Source organism: Terrapene carolina, unplaced genomic scaffold (assembly GCF_002925995.2).
Source record: "Terrapene carolina triunguis isolate 2854851 unplaced genomic scaffold, T_m_triunguis-2.0 Scaffold111, whole genome shotgun sequence".
Taxonomy (NCBI): Eukaryota; Metazoa; Chordata; order Testudines; family Emydidae; genus Terrapene; species Terrapene triunguis.
The window spans coordinates 140,863-158,471 of NW_020664462.1; the positions used below are offsets into that span (position 1 = coordinate 140,863).

General features: G+C 49.1%; 1 protein-coding gene across 4 annotated transcripts; it reads right to left on the bottom strand.

Annotated features, from left to right (window-relative positions):
- Positions 1-742: 742 nt before the first annotated feature.
- LOC112108328 (zinc finger protein 282-like) lies at positions 743-15,884 on the bottom strand. 4 transcript variants are annotated; one of them, XM_024202412.3, is made up of 9 exons: positions 15,714-15,884; positions 13,639-14,222; positions 11,326-11,727; positions 8,645-8,726; positions 6,837-6,950; positions 6,539-6,652; positions 4,414-4,533; positions 3,701-3,814; positions 743-1,873 (listed from the first exon to the last, which is right to left on the bottom strand). In XM_024202412.3, exons 2-9 carry the CDS (start codon positions 13,990-13,992, stop codon positions 831-833), a joined length of 2,343 nt encoding a protein of 780 aa, XP_024058180.2. In that variant the 5' UTR covers positions 13,993-14,222; positions 15,714-15,884; the 3' UTR covers positions 743-830. The 4 variants fall into 4 exon arrangements, with proteins under 4 accessions (XP_024058180.2, XP_024058179.2, XP_024058177.2 ...); XM_024202411.3 differs by having other exon boundaries at positions 743-1,831; positions 8,645-8,771; XM_024202409.3 differs by having other exon boundaries at positions 8,645-8,771.
- Positions 15,885-17,609: the final 1,725 nt, after the last annotated feature.

Consider the following 17,609-nt stretch of genomic DNA (forward strand, 5'->3'; position numbering starts at 1 on the left):
TTCGGGATCCAGACCTGCTGTCCCACCAGCCCAGCTCGCTGTGAACTGTGGGGCAAGCTTGTGAACATTCGATCTGATGCTTTTAGAAGTCATTTATACAGCAAGGTGGCACATATAGATAGCACTGCACAGACCTAGACTCGGACACAGCCCCAGGGCCCCAGAGTTTACCAGCGAAGTAGGACAAACACGGCACAGGAAAACAGAGCGGGAGTGGGGATTATTGACTGGCAGGAGGAGGAAGGGGCAGGGGTTGCTCGGAGAGGAGAACTGGCTCTGTGCAGATGAGAACATGGAGACCGCTCCAGGGGTACGGGGGGGAGCTTGATCCTGAGAAGGGGAGGAGTCAGGCAGACCTAGGAAGAAGGATCTGAACTCAGCACTCCGAGGTTTTTACCATGAAGGTACCAGGTATTTGCCGAACTGCAGCAGTTAACCCTTTCATGCAGGCAGATTTCTTCAGGCTCTGGCGAGCTAGAGAGCAGCTTTTACACCACCTGCCCTTCGGCAGATCCTGCCTCCCCTGCAGCGTTGAGCGAGCAAAGAGGGGGCTGCCGCAAGCACTGCAATCTTGCCTGCTTTAGTCAGCTGGTGCGGAGCAGAGATCAGACGCTCTTCACGAGTTTGGCCAGGGAGCCTGCAGGAAGATGAGATGCCAGGGGAGCAGTCCTTTAGACTGCTGCCCAACAGGGTCATTTACAATTGGCCACGGAGAGCCCCACCCCACCCACCCACACTCCAGCCCTGAGGCCGACAGGAGGTTGTGGGCGCTTTTCCAGCCTACCAAGCGCAGGGATGAACTGGTCTGGACGTGACGCGCTAGTTACAACCTAGTCACCCATCCCACCCCCTGGTGTTTTCCCGGTCTCCAGTTTTTGCCCTGGGGAAGCCTGCTCTGTCTGGTCTGCCCTCTGCTGATCCTGTGGTGCCATCGTACCTGGGAAGTCAGCCCCGCACTTTGCACATTTGCAGGGCGTCCCGGTCTCGTGGCTCTGCAGATGCTTGTGGAAGCTGGCCCTGACCTTGTAGCTCTTCTCGCAGATGGTGCATTGGAACGGCCTCTGCCCAGAGCACGCTCGCTGGCCATTGGGCAGACGCTGCTTCTGAGCAGATGTCTCCCCACCCTCAGCGCACTGACCGGCCTTCCCCCCAGCCTGGAGCCGCTGGCCCGCACAGAGCTCGGCGTGGCAGCTGCAGTCCTTGCCGTGCTCCGTGCAATCCTGGGGATTCTCCTTCCCGTGGTCCCGCTGGTGTCTGAGGAAACTCCCCTTCAGCCGGAAGCTCTTCCCGCACACAACGCACTGGAATGGCCTCTCCTCCATGCGGACTTGTCGGTGATTCAGAAGGAACCACTTCCGGCTGTAGGTCTGCTCACAGCTGGTGTATTTGTATGGCCTCTCCCCAGTGTGGCTCGCATAGTGGTGGATGAACTCCGAATGGCACCGGAAGCTCCTGGCACACTCGGTGCACTGATAAGGTCTCTCTCTGGCACGGCTCCTGTGCTGTTTCCCAAAGCTCACTTTCAGCCGGAAGCAATTCCCACCCTTAGTACACCTGATATACGGCCTCCCTCCCGCGTGGCTTGCCTGATGGATGTGGAGAGGCTTGATGCCACCGAAATCTCCTCCACGTGGAGTCGGCTCCTCCAAGACAATGCCTGCCGGGCTCCTTGGCGGCGTTACAGAGCCGCACTGACCCTCCCAGGCTGTTGTAGCAACCAGACTCTGGGAAACACTTTCCCCTGAACTTCCCAGGAGCATGTCACGCGGCTCCAAGTCTTCAGGATCTTCCTCATGCTCCTGAATCTCCGTTTTAATCACAATCACCTCATCTGCAGCAATAGAGAGAGACTCAGAGACATCACTCCCTTGGCCTGCGTGAGCCAGAGAGAGGAATTTTCAGCTGATTCAGCGACTCAAAGCAGAAAAAATAGACATGTCAGCTTACTGAACTTGGCCGATAAAGTAGACAAGGGGTACAGTTTTCAAAAGAGCCTAGGGGATTTATGAAACTTAGTCCCATTTTGAAAAGTTACTAGAGACTTTTGAAACTGGGATTTAGGCACTTTTGAAAACTCTACCCATGATAAATAATGGGTGCACGCACACACAATCTAGGGCCTGGTTTTCAAATCAGCAGAGTAACCCCCCTTCCTGCTCAGCACTTCTGAAAATCACACTATTAGCATCTAAACTGAGAGGAGATTTCTGGCCTGAAAACTTGTCTGTAAACCAGAAGCTTCACACCTTTGGGTGGAGCTCTGGGAAAAGGGTGTATTTAAGTACCAGGGAGTATGAAGGGTCAGCACTGAGTCCAGAAGGTCTAGACAACTGGAGAGCAAAAACTATTTAGTTAAGGTTGTAATTCTGTTCCCATTATAATCCTATTTTCAGAAACTCAGTCTTCAAAAGTTACCCTTTTGCCCTGAAACTTTTCATACACGGTCTGAAACCAAAGGAGATTTCTTTTCCCCCCCTTCCAAAAGTTTGAGTGAGATCTGTCTGGACATTTATGGAAAAAAAGACAATTAACCTTCTCAGTTTTGTAATTTTGCTGCTGATACTGGCGCTAAGTAGTATCTTAAACTTGTGGGTCAAATTCTCAGCTGGAGTAAATCGTCATTCCTCCCATAGGCGCCGACTCCATGGGTGCTCCGGGGCTGGAGCACCCATGAGGAAAAATCAGTGGGTGCTCTGCACCCACCGGCATCCAAGCTCCCCGCCCTGCCCCACCTCACCTCCTCCGTCTCCTCCCCTGAGCGTGCCACGTCCCCGCTCCTCCACCTACCTCCCAGCGCTTGCCGCCACCAAACAGCTGTAGCAAGCTCGGGGAGGAGCGGGAACGTGGCGCGCTCAGGGGAGGAGGCGGGGAAGACGTGGGGCCGGGGTGGGGATTTGGGGAAGGAGTCGGCGGAGACTTTGGGGAAGGGGTTGGAATGGGGGTGGGAGGGGGCGGGGCAGGGCAGGGCCAGGGGGGATGTCAAGCACCCACCGGCGCCAGTAGAAGTCGGCGCCTATGATTCCTCCATTGACCTTGATGGAGCTCCACCAATTTACAACAGCTGAGGATCTAGCCCATTTCAAATGTCACGTGTGGCTAGTCAGTGAGGAATAACTGCTTAGTACATTGGGGGGGGGGGAAGAGTTTTAAACAGTAAAGTCATAACACATAAAAAGTGTTTTTTGTGAACGTGCTGTAACAATGTCTATTCAATAGTTAGTCCGTGATTCACTACAGCTGCAGCGTTTACACTGTGCTACCCTGTCCAACGCTGCTGCTGGGCATTTGATAGATTTCCTGAGTGCTGCGAACAAACGTAACGCACGGAGTTGCAAAAACCCGACAGACACGTCTCAATAGCAGCACAGGTAGCTTCTCCCTCCTCCCCTATTTTTTTTCCTCTTTTCTGTCTTTTTAAAAGAAAACAAGAAAAAAGAAATTAAATGCAAAATAAGTCTTGTGTTAATGCAATGCCAGGCTCACCGGTTTGAACTAAGAACTATGGGTAATGCATAGGTGAAGATTCTGATACTGTTAACTCAGCTACATCATGCGACTGTCAAGCTTAGGAAACAGCATTCCTCTTGTAATAGTTGCCTTTGGACAGTGTCGAGATTGCAAATCGTCTCCTGGATTGGAGGGCAAGAGGATTTCCAGCTGTTATTTCACAGCCTATCGAAGTTATTACAATCCAGCTCACCTGCGCAGAGCTCTGTAGGGAGTCGCCTTTCCTCCAACACCTGCCTATCCCGCACACTTGGCTCTTCCTCGACGTCCCTCCGGCACGAAGCGTCGCGTGCAGAAGCTGCGCGTCCTGTTCGTGGCAGACAGAGTAACGCATTGCTTTGCTGATCTCCACAAACACTACACAAGGAAACGTAAACTGATCGGAACCCAGTGCTGTCTCTGGGCTGGAGGAGACACGCATTCTGATTGGCTACAAACATTTCACTGAGGAGCCAGAGGAAACAAATGCAGAAGGGCTGAGCCAGGAGAACTTGAGATGGGTGGAAATCCAAAGGCGATGGCTGCGTCCATAAAGGGGCAGGTGGTACCGATAGGCATGGAGCTGTGCAGAACAGCATTGCCCCAGGTGAGCTCCCTGGGAGCCCAGAGTCTGCACCAGCCCTTCAGTGGGAGCCGCGTGCACTCACCTCTGTTGCTGGCCAGCCCTGCTGATGGGGTGGAAGTGATGGGGGGAGGGGGTAAGGACCTATTGTCTCCTTTTGGGGGCACAGCTCACTGGGGGACTAGTAGGGAGCAACTTCAGCACTAAGGATTGCAACTGCCAGGATAGGAGAAGGCTCCTTGCACTATAATCTCTTGCTCATCTGTCCAGGGACCAGCCAGAGTCTGGGCCAAAGGTTTCACTGGATTTCACTCCCTGTTTGGGCAGCTTAGCGCATCACTCACCAGCACTGGGGTCTGTCGAGAGCTCTCCTTCCCCAACGCGTTCCTGATTCTCAGCACCGGACTGTTCCTCTCGTTTAATCCATGATAAAACATCACAGCCGCAGACTGTGCAATTGGTTCCTGGAAAGAGGAAATAATAGAGGCTGCGTTTTATTCATATACCTCACTGACTCGTTCTTACCAAGCACCTGGAGCGATTTTAATCTGAACAGACACACGCAAGGGCTAAACTAGAAATAACATCAGGATTGTCCATCCCTTCCTATTAAGTGCTGGGCAGAGATTAGTCCCCAAGACAGTTTCACAGAGAAGGGGAGACTCTGGAAAGTGTTCTCATCTCTCTTGATTATGTAACAAGTGCTTTAGCGCAGCGATGGATGCTGTAGAAATATAAATAGATATGGTAGAAAATGATAAAAGGGCCTAGCACTCCAGCAATGGACACCCTAGAAATACCCAAGATGGACAGGGAATTACACAATCTGTAGAAGCCAGCAAAGGTGTTGTTGGCAGGCTAGTTTCTCTTTCTTTACGCTCGGTGGATATCCGGAGAATGCTCACAGAGGTAAGACCAAAGGTGGGCCATTGGTATAACCACATGTGCAACATTACAGAGCTTTAGGTGATGGTTAAAAATCATTTAGATAGTGCTGCAGACTCTAGACAGTGCATCAAACCACACTGAAGTATTCAGATTCATAGATTTTTCATGCCAGAAGGGACCATTAGATCTTGCCTGACCTCCTGCATAATGCAGACCAAAGAAAATCACCCAACAATTTCTGCATCAAGCCCTAACTTTGCTTTGAACTACACACTGGCGAAAGGGAAGGTATAGGCGATCTTGGTGATACAAAAGACAATAGGTAGGTATATACACGCACAGGATAAATGGCACAGGTATAGATAAGGAGATAGTATTATACATATGGCTTGATGCTATCAGTACAGAGTGGCAGTATTACTAATGCCTTAGCTAAATTAGAAGGTACTGTACAGGTATATATAAGGAGAGGTTGAATTGGGTCGGTCTGTAGTGGCTATGACAGCCTGCCCACATTTCCTGGTTGCTGTTACCTTGGGCTTCAGAATATACGCTTTAATTTAAAAAAAAAAAAAAAAAAAAAAATTCTGGCGCTTATGGTGGCATGCCGACTGAATTTAATCAACACAATTATATCTGCTTGAGTGTGCAAACAGCTTGAAACAATAGCTCGGAAAGATACACACTGCTCCTATTCAAATTGACAAGGTGTTGCCTCTGGAGCCTACTGATGGCAACTGAACTCCCAACATTTTAAACTTTCACAGCTGATGGAAGCTCACAAGGAAAAAAAAAAAAAGGGGAAGTATCACGTAATGAACTGAGTCATCCATTGTGGAGTCACAAAACGGCAAAGCGGAGGTTGGAAGTGGGTCTTGGGAAGAATCCCACCACTTTTTTCATCTCTGATCACACTGTGCAAGCAGGTATAAGGAGATGGGTATTTGGAGGTAAATATTTCTACCCGTTATCCTGCATTTTGACAGAAGATCAATAACTTTCCTTCTATCAAACATGTTAAATGTAGAGTGGTAAGTGCATGCATGCTGTTAGGCAGTGGTTAAAAGCTGGCATTAGATACTGTAAATGGAGGTAGATCTCATTACTCCTTCACCATTACCTTCATTTTGCTGTCAATCAATGTGTCTATTTCAGAGGCATTTATTTTACCCCACTGATACAAACGTCTCACTTTTTCCTCTTCACTAACTCACAACTCCAAGCGTAGTTTGAGAACAGCTGTTCAGCAGGCGACCAAGGAATTGATTTGGTCTGACTCTGGCTGTTCCAACAGCTTTAATTTCTTTTAGTTGTTGAGGCCCAAATGTGAGCCACTGTCGAGTTACATTATTTTTTGTTGGTTAGCTGCTCTTGTAAGTCGGAAAATGTGGTTTATCTTGTTACTGTTGCATTCAATTGGTGTCTGGCTTGGGCAGAATTGCCAGCTTTTTACTTCACTCACCCCTGTGTAGCGGGACAGCACAAGCCCAATGGGACTTACGGGATGCGTAGCCTTTGTGCAGGTGCCCTGTCTGAAGAGGTGAATCTTACCCTTTGGAATGGTTTCAATCCATTACTGACCTGTGCTGGGGTCTGCAGGGACACCTCTTTCCTTAGCATCGCCCTGTGCCCCGACACACAGCTCTGCACCTTGTTCGGTCTGGCACAACCGGCCAGGTGCAGCAGCGGGAGAGTCTGCTCGGGGGGGAGGGAGAGGAAAGAGAGAGAATTCCATTATGTTTATCGAATATCTGTTTAGCTGCTGGCAACACATTACAATGTCTGAAAGCTAGAACCACCGAGGTTCACAAGAACTTTGGTTCTCGCTTTGTCCTTCCCGTGCTCTTTCTAAATTACTGTATTTTAATCCATTACTCACTGACACACGGTTCAACAGAGATTTTCCTTTCTTCAGAGTCCCGCGGATCCCCGATATACGGCTCCTCCCCTCGCTCTATCCGGGACAGGATGTCAGGTTTAGAAACAGCATAGTCTGTTCATGGGAGAGGATATTAGGTGGGATACGGTAGGATGTTTTATTCAGATCAGTTACACAGGGATTAAAAGAATCCTTTCAACTGAGATATTCATTAGCTATTTAAAAAAAAATCACATTTATAACAAATCAGTTTCAATGAAAAGCAGAACCTGGTTTACTTAAACATTGTCTAGTGAGGGGCCGATCCTGCAGGTGCTTACTACCAAGCACAGCACATATTGCTGTGAGTAGGCCCATTAACTTCCCCAGTCGTCGCTGTTATTACCTGCAATATAGTAGCACCTAGAGGCTTCAAACAAGATCAGGGCCCCATTGTCTCTACTGCCCAAACGCTGGTTCTTTTCGCTCCCCATGTTATGGATAATGAGGCTGGGACGAATAGCCTGGATTCATCATCCAAACCGCTGACACTGCTCCAGAGAGGCCAGATTCCGGGGAAGATCTTGGAAGCTCTTTCACTGGAGGAGGTTAATTCTATGTTCTCCTTTGGGAATGACTGAATGGCTGGTTATTTCGAGGCTTGATGCCAGAGCCTGAGTTGGACTGTGGGATGCTGTTTACTGTGGGGGACGTGAAGAGATCATTCAACACCCTTCTCCTCTGTTCCTAGCAGGGGCTGGGAGCTGGACTCTAAGTTGGTTTCAAGCGTTCTTTACACCATACAGTCATTTGACCAAGGGGGAAAGGGTCCCTATATGGAAGAGTTATTGTATGTCAATACAGCATATTACTCAAGAACAGAGCAACTCCACAGGGATTGACGCATGCTCATCGCATCACAGCTATGCTGTTGAGGATGGAGGACACCAGAATGCCAAAGCAGCTGTGGAATGGAAAACTGGAAGCGGGTAACTGTACACGAGGCAGCCAGAAGAAACGCTTCAAGGACACACTGCAGCACAATCTGAAGCAGTGCAACACTGCAGCTGGGACTTGTCAGTAATAGACAGATCGCACTGGCGAGCAACCAGGGATGGGGTTACTCAGATCATGATCCTGAGGTGCTGAGTCATACACAGCAGCGGATTCGGCAGGCACAGAGCGTAATCCCTTCCTCAATACTGAGCTACAGATGCCCTCGATGAGGAAAGGACTGACACTCTCACATCGGCCTTTTCGACCCCAACGTAACACTGTCATCAGCATCATCTTTGGTCACCGAGGGCAACAACAATTCCTCAAGAACGGTGAATTTTAATTCGCTATTCTGTCCCTGTCCACACAAAATCAGTCATGCTGGGGGGAAAACCCACAATGCCAGTTAAAGCACTGTTCCTTCCCCAGTGCAGACGGGATCCTCAGTGCTAACTGGTTTATGCTTCCCCTGGATCTGCACCTGCTTGGGGTTTATATTACCCTGGACTTGACTCTTCAGTTGTTTCTCTTTGGAGAGATTTTGCATCAACAGCTGACATGGAAACTAGCAACTTTCTGAATCTAGATTGAACTTGAACATGTATCCCACTGTGCTTCTAGTCTGGGATAAGAGGAAGTGGTGGCCTTAGGCCCAACAGTGTATATTTTGGTACTTCTTCCACAGAAGGATGTGAGGAACTTGAGCTTTCCTAAACATCTGGAAGACTAATGGCATTGGCCCAGCAAAAAATCTAAGGAACTGTGAACGGGAGGAAATCCAGTCCATGAAAGATCTCACCACTTCTAATAAAGGAGGGAAAACTGATCCTTACCCAGTGAGATCAGGGTCTCATAATTCCCCTTCATCGTGTTCTTGTAAAGCTCCTTCTGCCATTCACTCAAGCTTTTCCATTCCTGCTCATTGAAATAGACCGAGATGTCATCAAATGTCACCGGCACCTGAAATCACAAGGGGGAGACACCCACCACCTTCTGATTCTGTCACACCCACCTTTTTATTTTAACTCTAAGAATGTTTTAAAGTTAATTTAATTTGAGTTTAGCCACAATCAAGATACTATGGGCCAGATATTCAGCTAGTATAAATCAGCAATACTCTGACTTCAAAGCAGCTCTGCCTAGTTACACTAGCTGAGGATCTGGCCCCATACAGGGGTCAGAGTTTGCAGCTTGACATGGTTATTATTTAACATGACAGTAGATCCCAGAGGCCCCAGTCAAGATCCAGCTTTCTTGTCCTAGGTGCTGCAGAAACACGTGAGAAGCAGAGAGTTGATCACAGATTATCTTTGAACATGCAGATTTAGGGAAATGTTGGGTTGCAAACATTGCCGTTTGGGACTCTTCTGAATGTGGGGTTTTGTTCTGTCCATTATAGCAACAGGATGCTTAAAACCAGAGCTCTGGTTCATGCCCATCTCTAAATTACCGGTAATTGTTCATAAAAGCAAATCTAACATTGAGCTCCTCTATTAATTCACAGAGCAAGCAATGGCACCCCCATCTTTACTGTCATCTGGAAGGATCACATTTAAAGAACAGGGTGGTTCCGTGTCTGCAGCCCAGTCAGACGTTGGCTTTTCCATCTGCCAACCAGGGACCAGTTAGCGCTAGCTGTGCCAGTGGTTTCCGTGATTGGATGCCTGTCTGCAGAGAACGTCTGAGCCCATAACCACCCATCCACTCTCATGCGGGATAATGGGAGTTTAATCAAATAAAAACGATTCACTTTGCAATCTGCAGCTTAAGCACCTTTGATTTTCCAATGAGAAGGGTCTAACTAACATTGGCTGAATCTGACTGAACAGCTCCAAGGAACCATAATCAGGCTGACAGGCACAGTACATGCCCATCAATAAGGTGCATTAACTGAGCACATATGAATGGATTGTTTTCACCGTGTTGGAATTTCATAACATTAAATTTGAGTAACTCTGACGTTAACCGATCTAGGCAGTTCCCATTTGCACTCCTCTGTTCATGGGTCCATCTATACAATTCTCTCCCAGGTGCAGCAAAGTTTCTGAAGGCACACTGAAAACCAGACAGGAAAGCGTTCCAGGAGAGGCAAAGTAGGGTTTCACACACACAAGAAAAGTTTGAGTGTGGAAAATCCAACCTCTTTCAGGCTGGTGGGCTCATTAGAACTGCTCAACTGGTTTCTGGGATAAGAGGGTGACATTTTGACATGCACAGGCCCAGGGGGCTCTGCCTGTGAGAAGTGCAGAGTGCTGCAGAGGAAGGCTCTAAAATGGCAAAGAAGCAGCAGGGAAAGTCAAAAACTGAAAAGGGCAGGGAAGAGCAGACTGGAAGGCTAGTCCAGTGGTTACAGCGCTAGCCAGGGTTCAATTCTGGTTCTTCCATGAATATTCTGTGGAACCTTGGGCAAATCTCAGTCTCTCTGTGCCTGAGATTTACACCTGGGGATTACAGCACTGCTCAACCTCACTGGGGTGTTGTGAGGATACATACATTAAAAGCTGGAGAGGCACTCTCATCCAGGGCCATATAAGTACCTAAAATAGACAGACAGTGGGGGTTCTTTCTCCCTTCTCTGGCTATGAACTTTGGGCTTCTGTGCTTTCCTTAATCTGGAGAGGTTTTTCCAGATGTTAGATTTGTTCTTCCCTTCCCTCCCCTTTCCCCCCCAACTGCTCCCACCAGCATGAGAAGAGCAGGGGGTGAAAGTTGTCTAACTAGTTCTGATCAGCGCGGCGGTTGGCTCGAAAAACCCTCTGAAGCCCCATCAAATCTGAGCACTTTTAGAACAGCGAAGACAGAGATTGGATGGGGAAAAGAACGGGCCTGTGAAAAAAAATCCCTTGTGTATCTGGTAATAGAAGGGACTTACTTAATAAATCTTTTAACATTGTACGGCCCCTTCCATATGAAGCACTAAAAATGCCTTACTAATACTGGTGGCTTAAGCCTCAGGTACCCCTGTGGAGGAGGTAAATATCATCCCCATTTTAAAGATGAGGCTCAGAAAAGTTAAGAGGCATGTCCAAGATCACACAGGAAGTTTGCGGCAGAGCTGGGAAATGAATCATAGAATTATAGCAGGGTAGGACTGGAAGGGACTCAGTAGGTCATCTAGTCCAGTCCCTTGCACTCAAGGCAGGACTAAATAATAACTAGACCCAGATCTCGATTCCCAGACCTGTGCATTAACTACAAGACCATCCCTTCTACTCTAGGCTGACTTCCGTCTCCTTAGTGCTAGTTGAGATGTGCTGCGACAATGCTTATTTTCCTAGCTCATCGCTTTGACCATGTCACCCCTTTCTCTGCATCCCTCCACTGCCCATCACATCAACAAGAAACGTCTCCTTGTCTGTAACCCCCGTTCCATCTCGTCCGATACTTCTATTGTAGATTCCTTGGGGCAGGGACTGACTTTTTGTTCTGTGTTTGTACAGCACCTGCCACAGTAAGGTCCTGGTCCGTGACTGGGGCTCTTAGGCATTACCACCATTCAGATAATACTAGTTACCTTGGGCACCTCCCCATTAGTCCCTGGGGGGAGCCTCAGGATCCAGAAGTTCCTGTTCTTCAGCAGGTTCTCCATGTTCTCCAACCTCCTCTGCAGTAGCCCGTACTCCTGGATCAGAGTTCCCAGCACGGCCCATTTACTCTCCAGCTGGTTCCCAAACTCCACCACCGTTCTCTCACAGCCTATTAGTTTTTTTTCAGCCATCCACATTCTCCCTTCCAGACCCAGCAACCTCGTAGCATGAGAATCTAATTTCCTCTCAACAGCTTGGACTGCGGCTAATACAGTCCGAAGGGAAGCCTCTGCACTTGGAGGTGGTGTTTCTTGAACAGACGTTTGCTCAGGGAGGACCGGTGGATGTAAGGCGGCCAGGGGCTGCGGTTCCACCTCCCATTCATCAGCCTGTTTCAAGGACAGAAAATGAAAACAGAGTTGAGGTCACGTTCCCTATCGGCAAAGTTAGCTACAAAGAAACAGGACAAGCAGCCGCTCACATGCAACAGGCCGCCCAGACTGTTCAAGAGTTGCATCTTATCATCATCATCATCATCATCGGCTCACATTCCAGAAGTGATGGTTAAAAAGCTGCTGACATTTTCATTATAATCCTCATTTATAAGGGTCAATGGGAATGGCATTGAACTGAAATGTCCCATGCATCTCGGGTTTTGTCCTAATTTGTTTGAGGAAAATTGCAAAATAAGGCAAGAGCTTTTCTAATCACGTTCATTTACAAACAAGAGTCAATCACTACAACAGTCTTATGAGAAGAGAATGAATGAGCCTGGCATGAGGTCTCCTTGCCACAGGGCCCCAGAGACTCCCAGGGGATGTCCGCACTGGAGCTGGAGGGGGAATTCCCTGCGCGAAGAGACATACTGGCGCTAGCTCTAGAGAAGCGAAGTGTCAGCAGTGAGGGGCAGGAAGTGCTAGCCGTTCTGAAGACACACTGCCCAAGTCCAGCGGCACACACTCCGGGCAGCTCGCCTCTCCCACTGCTTGCACCACCGCAACTGTGCTCTATTTTTAGCACGCTAACTCGATCAGAGCTAGTGCAAATCTGCCTCCTTAAAATGGGAATCACACAACCAACTCAAAGTGTGGACATACTCTGGGTCTCTCGCTCTCTCTTATGGCCCATCTGCGCACCAACATTTATCCCGTCAGGAGATGGCGTTATATCCCAGCAGTGACCAGACGGGATGGGAACAAACTAACGGTACAAACTCGGTGCTACAGTCTGTACAAACTTAACTCTCACAACACCCCAGGTAGGTAGGTAAGTATCCTTATCTCCAGCATTTAGAAACGTTAAGCAACTTGCACAAGGACATACAGTAAAAATGTCTGGACCAACATTTGAATCCACGTCCCCTTCTTCTCCTCATGTCCTTGTCACTAACTTGAGGTTTTTCCAGAACCATCCCCAAACAATACCTAATGCCCTAGACCACTGTGCTTCCGAGGCAAATCATTTCACGGTGTCCTAATTTTCCCCTCGGTAAAATGGGGTATTAAAATCTGAAAGCACACAGGATTTAAGATCTCCTCAGTCATCAAACTTACTTGGCTTCCTAAATAAAGCATGATTATCACTGTTTTTATAGATGGGAAAACTGACACCTGCTTGGGATAAGAAACTTGCCTCAAGAGCATTGTGGTCCAGCAGTTTAAATACAGGCCAGAGCATCAGGAGAGCTAGGTGTGTGAGAGCATGAACCTCCATTTATCACCCTCCCAATTAGACAGAAGACTGCCGTGAACCCTGCTTATAAAGCACTAGAGAAGTGTAAAGCATTATTAAGGCCAGTCAGTAGCAGACATGGAAATAGGGTTCAGGGGTCACAGGCCTGTGCTCATTTCTCTAGGCCTGCAGAGATCCTCCAGGTTGAAGTTTCACTCACCTCTTTTTGTCTCAACCAACTTTCCCCCCCCCCCCCCCCAAAACCTGCTACATTTTTGCCAAAGTTTTCCAAAATCTAAAACCAGCTAATTCCACATAGAGTTTGGCAACAAATATTCACCCAGTTCTAATCCCAATACTTTGCATTTCTCTTGGAGGATCTCAAAGCAATTTACCAATACAGACACATTAAGGCTCATAACCACCCCAGGGAGGCGTAAGTATTATTCCCCATGTAGAGACAGAGAAACTGAGGTCAAGTGGCGTGTCCAAAAATCACATAGCAAGTCAGTACAGAAGTGGGAACAGAAACCATGACTCCTGGCACTCAATCCTTTGCTTCAGCCATGAATCTGTTCTTCCTCTCAATATAAACACATAGTGTTATTTATCAACCAACATTTAGGTACCTCTTGGATGATTTTTTTCCGGAAGGCTCCTCTTCCTTTTGGTTGCGATAGGGACTGTGGGTTCCCGTTCACATTCGGGCAGACGTTCAGAGTTGGAACCGCTGTTTTGGTTAGAAGTAACCGCTTTCCAAATTCTAATTTTTTTTGCGTCACACTTGAAATGTCAAAGCACTCGTCCGTGAAGTGCGCGGAGCAGATCAGCGAGCGGTCGTGTCCCCCTCTCCAGTCTGCTCTCTTCATCCGAACAAATCTGTCCCAAAGGCTCCTAACGTGAGGGTCTTTTGGAAATTTGAACAAGGATACACCGTCTTGGGTGGTGTTGGAACACCTGGCCACTACGCAGCGGGCTGGCATGGTTTGTAACGTATACGTTACAATGTCACTAGCAGGCAAGTTCTAGAGATTCCTCCAGCTGATCTGTTAGGAAAGAGGCTTCAAAGGTTTCTAAGTAGCTCTGGGAGTTGTTGCATCCCTTGTCTCCTAGTACAGTTCTTACACTGTAGCTGTTCAGTGTAATGCTCAGACTCCAAACAAGCGAGAACACGCCCTTCTTCAAATGCCTTGGCTTTTTATTTGAATGACACCTAAAAAGCAGAGAGAACACCCTTTCATGCACATAACTATAATGATGATGTGTAGCCACACCAGGTGCATGTAAATATTCAGTTACTTCTTTTAAATACAAAATTATGCAATGCTTTACGAGCCTGGTTTTGAAAAAGTTAGGTGTGGAACTGCACATACAAAATGAGTGCACAATTACATACACACAGTCCAGGTAACTGCACATGCATATGCCTGGTTCTGGTCATTTCCATTCATTTCCCAGACCTGAAGAAGAGCTCTGTGTGGCTCAAAAGCTTGTCTCTCTCACTAGGGTGACCAGACAGCAAGTGTGAAAAACTGGGACAGGGGGTGGGGGGGGTAAAAGGAGCCTATATAAGAAAAAGACCCCAAAATCAGGACTGACCCTATAAAATCGGGACATCTGGCCACCCTCTCTCTCACCAACAGAAGTTGGTCCAATAAAAGATATTACTGCACCCACCTTGTCTCTCTAATATCCTGGGACCAACACGGCTACAACTACACCGTACACAACATTGGCAGTTACGCAGTTTGTGCGCACAATCATAACTGCATGTGAAACTTGCACATCTAAAAGTTTTCAACATTGGGCCCAACCTGTTCAAACTACTGTGCTCCTCCCCTACCAATCAAGAGTCTTTCGACCCTGCACATCAAAGCACTTTAAGAACAATTAATGCATTTTCAAAATCCTTATGTGAGAAATAAGAATCTAGTCCCACTCCCAGTTTACAGCTTCTGTGTGCCAGGCTGTCAGGGATGAAATGACCAGTGCTTAATTTGTACCAGGGCTTGTCAGAGCTGAGCCCTGGCACCTCTAGGCTTAGCAGTTCATATCCCCAGCACCTCTGTCCTTGCCAGGTCAGTTATGAAAGTCAAAAAGTTGCTTGAGCCCCGGCACCGCTTTCATTACAAATTAAGCCCGGGAGATAACTCACCCAGGTCAGTAGCAGAGTCCGAAATAGAATCCAGACTGCTGACATTTGGTAACACCACTCTGGACACTGCAATGGGCTTCCTGCCTAAAGCGATGCTGATGCCCTGTGAACACCCTCTGCAGCCTAGCCCCTGCAGCTGCCGGGCCCTGCCTCCCACCCTCCTGCACAAGCTCCAAAGCCCACCTGAGGCAGGTGAGCGGAGGCGCTAGCCAGGGATCAAGGCATTTCCTTGCTGGCCTTCCCCCTGCCCGGCTACGCAGGGAGTGGCAGTGCAAGGCCCGCTCTGGCTAGCGCTAGGAAGCGGGGTGTTAGCTGCGCCCAGGGGCAGGGGGCCCACAGCCCCCAGGGCTGGAAGTCGGGGCGGGCCCCCCAGGGAAAGGGCAGCTCCCCCCCGGCCCGCGGGACCGCTCTGCGCCCGGCCCAAGGGGTCTCGAGCCAGTCCCTGCGGGAGCCGGGGGGCGCTGGGCAAACGTGCCCCGGCTCTGCAAGGAGCCCGCGGGCCAGGCACCGGGGCTACCGGACCGCAGCGCCCCAGCTCTGGGCCCTTACCTGGGCAGCGGCCCGCTCGGCCATGGCCCCCCCGGGCGGGGCTTCTCCAGCGGGCCCGGCCCGGCCGAGCTCCGCTCCCGCTCCGGGCTGGGCAGAGTCCCGGCGCCGCCTCGCCTCGCCTCGCCACGGGCCGGCCCCGCTGCCGGGCGGAGCAGAGCGAGCGCGGCCGGGAGGGAGCCGCGGCCTGGCTGCCGGGGCCCGGGAGCGGCGGGGAGGAGCGGGGCGGCAGCGGCCCCTGGCGGAGGAAACTCGGCACCGGCCGCGGCTGCCGCTTTGCTGCCCTGGCACTTTCGTTAGCGGGTGTCACACACGTGTCAACACGTCTTCAGAGCGGGGACGGGGACGGGTGGCCACCCTCGGGGCAAAGCCATGAACTAATAGGCGGTTCCTTGAACTGCGGGACTCCGGTCACCCGCCGTGCAGGTGAGAGTTTTAGCACCTGTGGGTGACAGAAGACAGGGGCCCCCTCCCCCCTCCTTCCCTGTGACAATCTGTCAGCCTGAACCCCGGACAGCTAGTGAGGCTCCGGTGCTCTTTTCTCCTCCCACCCATGAGCCATGGCCTCCAGCCCACCTCCTCAGAGCCCGAAATCCATGGCCGTTTGGAGCCTTTGAGGATCTGGGCCCTACTCAGGGGCTGGAACAATGTGTATAGTGGGGGAGCTGAGAGCCATGGAACCAAAGTGTAAACCCTGTGTATGATGGAAACCACTCCCAGCCAGGGGGTGCAGTAGCACCCCAAGTTCCAGCACCTATGGCCCTACTCCTTTTTCCCCTTCTCTCCCAGCTCTCCCGCTCCCCTTTGCCCCCTACCACACCCATCCACTCTCCAGCCTTGCTTTCCCTTCACTCCAGCACCAGCCACAGGCTCCCTTGTGGGTAATTTGCTGGAGGCACCAGTCGAAATGGACAGCTGCATTCCACACCCACCGAGGCTTCTGAGCGGCCTTCAGGTGTCACATCAACAGGTGAATACAACAGATGAGTGGATGGGTCAGTGGAGAAAGCACAAGGTAACAGTGAGAAGTTTATCATTAGTGGAACTAGCAGCAGTTGCAGTGTATCAGCCACTTAGCCATTGTCATGTATTTTGTAAACAGCAGGGCATGGGTGAGTTTGAATTACTTTTTTAAAAAACCCTTGCTGCATGCCAATAGATTTCAGATCTGCTTGGACGTATTTGATTGTTAAAACGGTCCCTGCTTGTGTCCTCTCCAGTTTGGACTATGGGGTAGGTGGTCATGTGTTTAACATCACCCTCACTTAAAATGTTTCTTTAGTGAAAAAATGGCTAATCTCACTAGTGCAAAATAGCCCAACTAAGGTATATTTAGCAGATTACGGCAGCAGAATAGTGCATGTATAGATGCATTGAAAATACAATTGAAAGGCAGCACAGCATATATGCCAGTTCTGATTCAGATCAGAGTTCACATTGCAGCCATCCAGCAATGGATTGGCAAATTTTAATTGAAATAAACTGGTTATACTTATTAGCCTGAAGCAGTATGTTGCTCCCATGACATGCTTCCATCCACAGTGTTTCATGTTTATTACAAAACAGGCACAATTCCAATTTATACTTTCCATGTTTTGCATCAGGAAGAAATAAGACAAAGTATATTCCAAAGGCCTAAATGTCTAGGTGAGATCTTTACTGTCCTTTAGACGTAATACTTAGGGATAGCAGAAATCACTTTATCCAAAGTTAAAATCAAATGCTTCAAAGACGATTATTAAAAAGCGACAAAGAGTCCTGTGGCACCTTTTAGACTAACAGACATATTGGAGCATAAGCTTTCGTGGGTGAATACCCACTTCGTCAGATGCATGTCATTAAATATACCAACCACTCCTTCACTATGTTAAAACAGTTTAAGAGAGAATCTCCATTAGC

Coding starts and splice junctions, on each gene's coding strand:
- LOC112108328 (XM_024202409.3), bottom strand. CDS start 13,992: ATGCCAGCCCGCTGCGTAGTGGCCAGGTGTTCCAACACCACCCAAGAC. Junction 4,534..6,538: donor CCCTGCAGACCCCAGCACAG/GTCAGTAATGGA, acceptor TCCTCTTTCCAG/GAACCAATTGCACAGTCTGC. Junction 3,815..4,413: donor CTCGACAGACCCCAGTGCTG/GTGAGTGATGCG, acceptor TGCCACGAACAG/GACGCGCAGCTTCTGCACGC.